This window comes from Fukomys damarensis, unplaced genomic scaffold (assembly GCF_012274545.1).
Source record: "Fukomys damarensis isolate Sample0158 unplaced genomic scaffold, DMR_v1.0_HiC HiC_scaffold_14, whole genome shotgun sequence".
In the NCBI taxonomy this organism is placed as follows: Eukaryota; Metazoa; Chordata; class Mammalia; order Rodentia; family Bathyergidae; genus Fukomys; species Fukomys damarensis.
Genome location: NW_022900926.1, coordinates 57,646,819 through 57,658,491, shown reverse-complemented (window position 1 = coordinate 57,658,491; position 11,673 = coordinate 57,646,819). Strand labels below are relative to the sequence as shown.

Genomic DNA, 11,673 nt, shown 5'->3' with positions numbered 1-11,673 from the left:
TATGTATATGTATATGTATATGTATATGTATATGTATATATATATATATATATATAATTTCCCTGCCAAAGATCAATATGATGGCATGAGATCATTTCTCCTTTTTTCTACCGAATTTGATAGAATCTTTAAAGTGAGACTGAAGGTAGTTACTTATTAAGCTGTCAGGATTTGAGTATCGTTCATTGAGTCAGCATTTACAATATAATCTTATCATTTTCCATGGATTCTTGATCAAGTAATCCTCAAACGGTAGTCCTAAAGTCCTTATGAAAACATAAAATTACTCTCAAGTCTTTGTTTTATCCCTTAAAAATCCATGGGAATATTATACGTTATTTCAGGCTGCCACTTTTTAAAATAAAATTTATTTTACAAAGCTGATACCTAGTAAAATTCATGCTTCTGAAAGTTATCTTGAATTTATGTTAGGGCTTTTAAAGCACCTGTATGTCTCATATACAACTCATCATCATAGTGTGGAAATATTAAATTCATATTTCAAGAAATGTGACATTAGCTACTTCTCTTCCCCTCTGGGGGTCTATTCATGTAGGCCCAGCAGAGAATAAACCATACTGAGTTCATTGTATTTTGATTTTTAATTGAAACCATTTGCTGAAATTAAAGGTTAGTGATAACTGGATTTTATAGAAAATGATTACTTTCATAAATATATGATTTTTTTAAACAATTTAATTATGTTGAAAACTAAATAAGTAGAACAGAACACATTAGCATTTTTTGAAGTTTGACCCAGAAAGATTCATTGGCAATGGCCTAAGAGCAAGGTGATAGTTACAGAAAAAGAGCTAGGATTTTAGGGAAATGTTTGAACACCCAGAAAAAATGTAAAGGAACAAGGAGGGTGTAGGCCAGTCAACCTCTCTACGTTTACAATGCTGCTGGAGACCTACTCATAGTGAAATCACAGACTATTGTGTGGATGAAATGCATGACTACTTCAAAAACCTCTTTAGATAGTTCCAGCACTAGTGTTGATCAAAGGACAATTAATATTTTACAGAACAGTAAGTACACTGTATTGATTAGGAGGAGTGGTCCTAAAGCTTGACTGACTCATCTCATGTTCAGATAATAAGTCTGTTAATTGCAGCTCTACAAAATTTTTAAACTTTCCTACTTTCCAGTACCTTGGCTCCTCCTTCATAAAAACAAGGACATGTCAGGTACCTTTCCCACACAGAGCTCTGGACAGGTGTGCGTGGTGGTCTAAACATACAGCATTTAGAAGAGTGTTGGACACACAGTAACTAAGTGTTAACTGTTCTTACACATCTTTGAAAACCTGAAAAATGTGATATAAAAAGATATGACCATTTGTTTGAAAATCACTTTATATTTTTTCATGGAATTAATGCATGCCTTTATTCAATTTTGTATATTATGTCAGGGGAAAATATATGTGCTGTGAAAAGTAATTTTACTGAGGCTTGGCTTTACATTTTATAGTCTAAGAATATTCCTAAGCTTCCTAGAAAACACTAACTTCATTAATATGAGATATATTAGTCCGCTGGCCTTCAGGGATGAATAGGATAAAAGGAATCTCCCAATTGTAAACCACAGGTATTGAAATTAATTAAATAGTGAGCAACTCTGTTACAGCAAGTCAAAATACACTTGTCTATTCAGTATGCATAAAAATTCTTATATAAAATTTTCTACCCAATGTTGTAATTCCCAAACTTATCAAGAAAGCATGTTTCAAAGAGGCATAGAGGACATTGTGTGGGGACCATATTTTTTAAGTGGTTTTATCTCATCGGTATACTTAGCACTTTGAATTTCTCTAGGAGAAAATTTAATAGATGCTCTTGAATCTGATTCAAGATCTGTATTAGTGTCTGGAATCAAAGCCTCTAAGACTGATATATCTCAGAAGAAAATTTTCATAGCACTCCTCTCAAAATGATTTCAGAGTATGTTATTCTAAAGTAAAATTTTTATGAAACTCATTTTTGGGAACAGATTTCTGACTTCCCTTTTCTATATTTAATTGATGGGGACCAATTAAAAGATCTTTGATTTTAGGTTTATTTTAAAACTAGAAAAAAGAAGGCGAGGGCCAGGGATTTAGCTCAGTGGTTCTACCACCTACCTTGAAAAAAAAATAAGGTGAAAATATGTTACTTTTTATATAATGGAGGCTCAGACTCTAGTCTTATTATCATTCTGTAGTTTTCACTCATAGTTAACCCTGAAATAAAAATATAGACTGCAATTAAGTTGATTGTAATTTGCCAAAGTTGACATGACCATTTTTATAATAGACTTACAAAACTAGTACATTATCTTCCAAAGACTGAATGTGCTGAAATTTTATGAACCATATACGTAAGTGTATGTCATTTAATATTAGAATTGCCTATTAATTTGCTACTTTATATTTTCCTTCCTTGTGCAGTTAGATTCAAATCTGATTATAACATTTATTCTCTTTGCAAATTAAATAGAGTAATTACCTCTTTTCTGCAGAAGATATGTTGCAAAACCCACTGTGGATGTTTCAATCCATGGATATTACCAAGATATATATGCTGTTTTTTTCTTATACATTCAAATCTATAATAATGTTTATAAATTAAGCACAATGAAAGTAGCAATAGCCTACCATATATCTTAGCAATGTTTGCATTCAATTTTTTTCTGATCATATTAATTATCTTTCCTGTCATTATAATGAACTACCTGAAACCCATAATTTTGAGGAGTGGCTTATTTTTCAGAAATTTCAGTCCCTGATCAACCAGCTTTCAGGTAAGAACATTATGGGGTAAGGGTATGATGGAGAAAGCTGCTTATTTCATGACGATCTAGAAGCAGAACACCAGGAGATACACTGTCCCAAACCATCATCAGAGGTCCCAATGATGGGCCTCTATGTGGGTTCAACTTCTCCAGCACATTCACCTGTAACCAGACGTGGACTAACCCACTGATAAGTAATCCCATGGGTCAATTACCACCCCAGGACTCTCTTAATCCAGTCCAATTGCCAGATAAGATTAATGGCTGTACTTATTAAGACAGTGTGTTTCACCTTTTTTACATAAAGGAAGCAGAGTACAGCATTGCTGTTTGTGTGCTTTGAAGCCATTATGAAGTAAAGTAATGGTTACCTGAACACACAGCTCAGTACCTTAGTGGTAGATCTGACAAGCCAGAGTGCTACTGAGTGGCAAATAGTCAGGTGGAGAGATTAGAAAGGGATGACTCACATCATCCCTGGCCAGATGGGGCAAGATGGTGCAGGGCTTCATCATGCTACTCAAAACAGCACAATTTAAAACTGATGAATTATTTATTTCTGAAAGTTTCTGTTGAATAGTTTTGAAGCACAATTGGGTGCTTTAGAAAGTGAAATGATGGATATGGGGGAACTGTTGAAAGTAATTAGAAACATCGGATAATTCTTATATTATTACATTTAATTGGTGGCCTTTTACAGACAAATGTGATCCTAGTTTTTTGGTTTTTTTTTAACGTAGCTGATTGGTGTAAAATTTTAAGAATATGAACTGGAAATTTTGTGCTGCACTATGTTCCACTTTCCTCAATTATACAGCATTTTCTTTCTTTAATGCACATGGTAACCAGACAGAAATGGAAGCAACCTAATGGTTTCATTCTATACTGTTAAGTGCAGCACACTTAGGAATGATTTGCTTGAACCTGTAAGAATATTCATTTTCCTGATTACTATGTTTGATTATATAGATATATCACAGATGTTTGAAATTTTGAACATATATTTAGAAACATCTATTTTTGAAAGTATTATTTTAATCCTTTTAAAACAAAATAATACCTTGTGTTTTAAGTGTCTTTTTTTCTGAAGCACTTATGCTGTATACTTTTTGACATCTGTGAAGCAAAAATAATACAATCAAAAATACAAAAAATACAAAAAAAAATTCACTATCAACTTTATATTCATCCAAAACTGACTGATTTGTCCATGCTGATAGGACCATGTCTCTAAGACTCTGATGTGCCTTGTATATTTTTCATTTAAAAGTTTAATCTTTAGTCCTTTCAACAATTTTGTGTCCTGGTATTATTTGGTTGTAACCAATACTGGTCTGTTGATATGCTTCATACATTAGGGTCTTACACTGATTGTCAGGGCCTTGCCCTAAGGTAGTAGTAAATCAAGTGCCGTATCTAAGAGCCAGCGATTGGATGATATGAGCAATAGTAGGACAAGGGAAGGGAAGGAAGATGGGGGCGTAAAAAGTTGAGATATGTTATATACCATGTACCAACTCCCCACAATCAAGTAAATATTGCATACTGCCAATGCGATGAATGCAATCATTATGTACTGCAAATATATACTAATAAAACCTTTAAAATAAGATAAAATAAAAGATTGTTTATTTGAGAACATTTAATGGGTCCTTCATGTAATCATTTCTGAAAGAAAAAAAATATGTGCATAATTGCACTCTAATATGGGTTATTATAAATACAGGGTAATATGCAAGTAATAAACTTCAGTATTTTCAGAGAACAGCAGCAATGGATCACAGTGCTAACATTTAACATCCAAGAACTATTTGAACCACCAAGTCCTCACCCAAGTAACTATGAAACACCAGTTTCTGTGGCAAGAACTAATTTCTAATTTTGTACTCATAACAATGGCACAAGGGAGGTTGTCTAATGATCAGGATGTTCCATTTAAATCATAAATTAAATATTAAGTAATAATTGAATAAACGGTCTTAGATCTATCATATATTTCTTTTCTTTTTTTCTACAAGCATTTTTGTTTAAAAATTACCTGTACCCACAGATCAAATAAAACCCAAGTAAAGGGCTTTAAAGTAACTGCTATGAGCCAGGCATGGTTGTGCACACCTGTATTCCCAGCACTTGGGAGGCTGAGGCAGGAGGATCGCTGTCAATTTGAGACCAGCCTAGGATACACAGTGAGTTCCGGAACAGTCTGAACTACATAGTAAGACCTTGTCTAAAAAAAACCCCAAAATAAATAAATAAATAAATAGCAACTGCTATGATTTTACTGTATTAAGTAGTGTAAAGTACTTATTAAATTGAGCTCATTTCTGAAGGTTTTGATAAAGAATTTCCTATATCATTTAAATATCATTAAATGTCCGAGGCCACCTGTAATGGAAAGACACATTGACACTTTACAAAGATAGCTTTGAGCCAGTTCTAAAAGTCTATTGAAGTAGAGCTAAGATGGCCGTGGGCGATTCTCCATGCCGAGCATCTCTGAATCTCTCCTTTTTGGTCCCTCTTAGCTCGCAAAAGATCTCCTTCACCCCTCTCCAGAGGAGGAGAAGAGGAAGCACAAGAAGAAGTGTCTGGTGCAGAGCCCCAATTCCTACTTCATGGATGTGAAGTGCCCAGGATGCTATAAAATCACCACGGCCTTTAGCCATGCACAGATGGTAGTGCTGTGTGTCGGCTGCTCCACTGTCCTCTGTCAGCCTAAGGAAGGAAAATCCAGGATTATCCCTGTGGGGCCCATAACCCAGGGCACTACTATCTCTGCTTACGTGGCCAAGTCCAGGAAAACATTGCTTGTAAAAGACATCCTTGGGGATGAGATTTTTCCAAGAGGTACTGGACTGGAATCAGAGCTTGCCAATTATCACTGTTATTGGTGATTTGATTGGCATTCTCGAGCTGTACTGGCACTGGGGCAAGGAAGCCTTCTGCCTCAGTCATCAGGAGGTTGCAACAGTAAATCTTGCCTGGGCTTCAGTAGCAATACATCAGGTGCAGGTAGGCAGAGGTCTTGCCAAACAGGCTGAACTGAATGACTTTCTACTAGATGTATCAAAAACATATTTTGATAACATAGTCGCTATAGATTCCCTACTTGAACACATAATGATATATGCAAAAAACCTGGTGAATGCCGATCGTTGTGCACTTTTCCAGGTAGACCATAAGAACAAGGAGTTGTATTCAGACCTTTTTGATATTGGAGAGGAAAAAGAAGGAAAACCCGTCTTTAAGAAGACCAAAGAGATAAGATTTTCCATTAAGAAAGGAATCGCTGGTCAAGTGGCGCCCGAACAGGGACCTGAAAGTTGATGAGGATACATAATCCCGGACCCAGGTCGAAGGCAGCGATGGTGCTCCGGAGGACTGACCACTGCGCCTGATCTTCGCAGTAAGTCTACCGTTCACTTCGTGAAAGAAGGTAGAGGGTGTCAAGTCCGTGGGAAGATTTTAAATTAGAAAGATTTTATAAGTGAGAAATTGTTAATTATGGGACAATCAGAATCCAGAAATTATCTAGCAAATTCAATTCAGAGCCTATTGAAGGCACAAGGAGTAACAGTTGAGAGGGCACAATAGAGGCCTTTGTTAAGATTCTGGACATAGTTTGTCCATGGCTGTGTGATGAGGCAGAAATAAACGCTGAAGTATGGGAGAGAGTTGGAAAACAGTTGAATAAAGCCCTTGTGGCTGAGCCTGCTCATTTTCCAGAAGGTACTCCTTTTTATTGGGCTTTGTTAAACACAGCTCTCAGGACCCCAACCAAAAAGGAAACCTTGGAAGCCTTAGACGAGGTGCATGAAGGGTTAGAACAAATTAGAGAGGAGCACTCTCAGACTTCAGAGCCCCCTGAATCTGGTCCAGAAAAAGACGTTAGAGAATGTCCTCTTTCACTTGAGCCCCCCAAGCCTCCAGATTCCAGAGGACCCCCCACAGCCCTATACCCCAGTTTTGAGGCTTTTCAGAAAACACTTGAGCATCCACCGCCTTCTGCTCTGCCCCCCACTCAGAGGGAGGCAAACCTGGCTCAGTTACATACTATTAATCAGGAGCTCAGTGAGGAACTTCAGCTGAGGCAGCAGATTTCATGCCTCTCGAGTAGAGTTGCGTCTCTTCATGCTTCAGAGGCCAGGCCTACCAATGAGCCTAATGGTAAAGACCTCACAACATCTGAAGGCTCTCAAGGTATAGCATCTCCTTTGCAAGAGGCTCTCAAACACACCGCAGCACAAGGGGAGGAAGTCTTTAGACTATTTCCGGTCGTTCAAGTAGAGGGACCCCAAGGGCCAATTAGAGAACATCACCCTCTTGAGTTTAAATTGGTGAAAGAATTAAAAACTGCTGTAAATCAGTATGGCACTGCAGCTCCTTTCACTTGTGCTATCCTGGACTCCATTGCTGGATCCTGGCTAACACCAAGTGACTGGATTGTGGTCTGCCGCGCAGTTCTTTCAGGGGGAGATTTCCTCCTGTGGAAATCCTATTACTCCGAGCAATGCAAGGCAGCTGCCATCCACAATGCTAATGCCGCAGCTGCCATGGCAAATTGTGACATGCTTATGAGAGAAGGGCTATTCGAAAGCATGCAAGCCCAAATTGGCTATGCACCCCCAGTTGGGGAAGGGGTTTTGCTTGTGTCTTTCCGCAGGATACTGATCAACCGCGGTGGATCCCAGAGCATTTTATCAAACAGATTAACGCAAGCCGTGAAAAGGATCAAAGACAATCCTCCGGTGTTACTTCATGGGATGTTGTTACAGACTCTGTTAATCCCTTGAAGATGAAGATTGTGAAGGCTCCTCCTAAGAGCTAATTCTTCCTGCCCTTCCATGGGCTATTGCTCAGATATGGGGGATTGGCTGTATTGACTTGTTTTAGTTAGATAAATTGGCCAAATGGAAAATATCAATAGAGGCTCGTGTTGTGTTCACTCTTTCAGAATTCTCTACATAATGGATTACAGTCAAGAAGAGTACTCATTCCCTTAACCCTAATTCTACAAGAGATCTCTGTTAATTTTGATCTGCAAAAATTTTGACTAGTCATAACAAAAAGAATTTATAGTTCAATTGGCCAAAACCATCTGAGTGCACTCGTTAAAGTTGTCTTATATGCTTGTCTGTCTTAAATGTTCAAAGATGTTTGTATATTTTTGATCAGAATGACATCAAATGCAAGTGGATTGTTGATTTCTACAACCTGGCTTTATAGGATCAAATAAAAAATTTAAAAAATAATTAAATATAACCTTTAAGTTTGGATACGCTCTTGTTGGTAAATAAAGAAGCAGCTGCTCAGAAAATTTATTCTGATCTTTGTTCACTAATGGGAGCCACCAAAATAATTTTCATAGCCATATAAAAAGATATGCTTTGTTAAAAATGTTTTTAAAAATGTTTAATTGGTTATCATCAAAGGTCTGAATTATAAATATGTTATTGTAGCATGTTTCTGATGGTTATCTTTGCCATGAGCCACGAGGCCAGGATCCTGCCAGCAGGTCCTAAACCTGAAAGGACGAGGACAGAGAGATGGGAGGCACTTTTCTTCTCATGGTACTTGCTGCACTGCTTTATTACCGAACCTCTCCTTTTATACTCTCCAGCTGCCAGATGCAAGAGAGTGCCACCCACACATTCCGGAAGAAAACCGTTAAACCGTTACATTTTCTAGGCAACAGATCAGACCATCAGTTGAACTAGCCCATTACTATGGGCGATGACCCGTCCACACTGCTCGGGTGAATCACAGGTCAATATGGCTGTGCTCTCCATATATCTTCAAAATGTAGTATTTTCTGTTAAAAAAAAAAAAGAAAGGGGGGAGGATCCTGTTAATACAAAGCTACATTACAGGATGTAAGAATTCATATTATTGCTACTTTTCTGGTATACAAAAGTATTCATACTGTTTGACCATGCCGGTTTTCCAGCATATTGTTTATGATAATATCCCTGAACAGCTTGAAGCTGGGTTTCCGCTGAGGAGACTGGATTGGGACCCCAACACTGAAGCAGCAAAGAAAATTCCAGGATGTGTCTTGGTGCACAAGTGGAAACTTTATTATCCAGAACAAGGATTTAATGGGACTGGTGATTTAATGAGATATCTCAAAAGTTTTTAGACTGGTCACTTGAATATTCCATGGACTTAAGCTTGTCTGTAGGACTTTGGTAAACAGATTCACGTTTTCCTCAAACCAACATTTCAGTACTACTGCTAAACAGTATTTTTCTGTAATATTCACTCCTGTATTGATGATCATTGTAACTCTTTGTATTTGTAATTATTATATGTATAGCAAGACGACAAGAATGTATCAATCTTTTGTTTCATCATGAACAACTTGCTATGGCTGTACAAGCTTCAGTAAAGGATGATGCATCCTGGGTGGCCATTTATTTGGCACAAGCCCGCCGTACATAATTCCCTCTCTGTGGAGTATCCAGAGACGGGTAAGGTCAGGGCATCTTTTCTACCAACCTAAGACAGGCAAGAGGGCCATAAGCCCTGTTCGCTGATGACAAGAAAGGAGAAAGGACATCCCTGCCACCTAAGACAGGAGCTCATTGGCATATATCTGGCGCCCTCTGCAGAGGCTCACTGACATAAGAGAAATGGGGGAATTATGGAGAGCATTGTAAAAAGAGCGTGACATGAGCACAGCCATATTGACCTGTGATTCACCCGAGCAGTGTGGACGTGCCATCGCCCATAGTAATGGGCTAGTTCAACTGATGGTCTGACCTGTTGCCTAGAAAATTTAACGGTTTAATGGTTTTCTTCTGGAATGTGTGGGCAGCACTCTCTTGCAGCTGGCAGCTGGAGAGTATAAAAGGAGAGGTTCAGTAATAAAGCAGTGCAGTAGTGCCATGAGAAGAAAAGTGCCTCCCGTCTCTCTGTCCTCATCCTTTCAGGTTTAGGACCTGCTGGCAGGATCCTGACATCGTGGCTCGCTACAAGCAACTGCTATGATTTTACTGTATTAAGTAGTGTAAAGTACTTATTAAATTGAGCTCATTTCTGAAGGTTTTGATAAAGAATTTGCTATATCATTAAATATCATTAAATGTCCAAGGCAACCTGTAATGGAAATACACATTGACAGTTTACAAAGATAGTTAGCTTTGAGCCAGTTCTAAAAGTCTATTGAAGTAGAAATCGTAGAACAAACTATTTGTGTTATTTCATGATAAATAAATGCAAAGGGTCCCACTGGAAAGACATTATGAAAGCTTACCTGGAAAGGAACATCTGTTCATTGTGGAGTTGTTTTCATTACTACATTTAATAAATTTATAATCCCTAAATGAATTAAAAAGAACATGAGATACTTTTGTATACAGTTTGGATTCATTCATCTTCATGTCCTTCTGTGGCCCTTGGTCAGGAGCTGGATGATCTGGGGAATTATCTAGTGGTAGGGAGAAAGGAAAGGAAATTAAAAGGGAAGAGGTGATGGAAGATAAGATTAAAAAAAAGAGGGAGAAGAAGTATTCATAAGCAGTTTAAATACAAGGAGTGTTTGAAGAAAATAACTTTATACACATTGTTAGAGTACCAAATGCCATTTTATTTCATGAATCTTTATTGCTTATGCACAATGGATTCTAAAAATACTCCAACTCCATGGATACTTATTTTAACACCCAGCTGATTCTTTGATGTAGGCTCCATGTGGCCTTTTAGTCACATTAATGCTCAAAACTTCCATTCAAACTTGAATACTTGGAAATGTCTTAGATTTCCTAGGTTCACATTTTGGTTTTGTCTAATAATTCAGTTTGACAAAGTGAGGACCACAGATACAATGCCCAATATAAATGTCATTGTTCATCATTAAAATGTCTCTCCAAAATTCAGAAGGTAAAAATAACTTGCAGTATATATTTGACAGAGATTGTTCAAGTGATTCATATTGTACTTTCCCAAATAGAATGATTCTGAGACAGTATAAGAATGTGCTTACCTGGCAACTGTCTTGTTTCTACTCTTTTTTCTGTAACATAAGAATATATGATTTTCTTACATTTTCATGAGAGAATATCTTTATTTTGTTATCCTGTTTCTGTTGTGCATAGCCAGTGATGTTGGTTATAATTTCCAAATACTGAGAACTGATACCTTTGGGGCCCCAGGATTCAGCTCTCAGGAATAAACCAACATTACAAGACTGTAAAATTTGTTCCGAGGAATTCTTACTCAGAAAAATGATGCTGTAAAGAAATATATAACTGTAATGTTTGTTTCTAGAACTCCAAAGATAACTCACTTAACCCACCAGTAAAGTTTTCATACAACCCCTTTCTTGAGACAATGTATCATTCAGATGGTCAAGCCCACTTGTGTATCAAAACCTACTCAGTAAGTTTCTAAAGTCTTCCGTTGAGAATTTTACCCAATTGCAATTCAATCCTGCATGGAAAGATTTCCCTTGTGTCACAATCGAAGAAGTCCTGGAATCTTAAAAATACTAGCTTTAAACTCCATTTGTAAGACACTGTTAATTGCCCATCAAAAATGTGGTATGCTCTACTGCAGTAAGTGAAAAACTGTTTTACTTGATCAACATCTCATTCTCACCTTTCCTTTGGAAAACTGGGAATGATATTATTTTTGTTATTATACTCAAATAAATATTGAATTTTTGTGTCAGTTTCCCAGGACAACACGTCTAGAATCAGCTTTCATCACTGGAAAGAATTTACTTGTGTGCCATAGACTATGGGCAATGAATCAAACTGAAGAATGGCTGTAAATGTATTCTAAAAATGAAAAAATAGATAAAATAGGATACAAATATTTAAAATTTATCGCCTTTCAAGTGCAAGGACCCGAGTTTGATCCCTGGTACCAAAAAAAAAAAAAAAAAAAAAAAAAAAAAAA

The 11,673-nt window shown here is 37.2% G+C and overlaps 1 protein-coding gene across 1 annotated transcript; it reads left to right on the top strand.

Annotated features, from left to right (window-relative positions):
* The first annotated feature begins 5,519 nt into the window (after positions 1-5,519).
* LOC109118352 (cAMP and cAMP-inhibited cGMP 3',5'-cyclic phosphodiesterase 10A-like) lies at positions 5,520-6,099 on the top strand. Its single transcript, XM_033763176.1, has one exon. It carries the CDS (start codon positions 5,602-5,604, stop codon positions 6,097-6,099), a length of 498 nt encoding a protein of 165 aa, XP_033619067.1. The 5' UTR covers positions 5,520-5,601.
* The last annotated feature ends 5,574 nt before the right edge of the window (positions 6,100-11,673 follow it).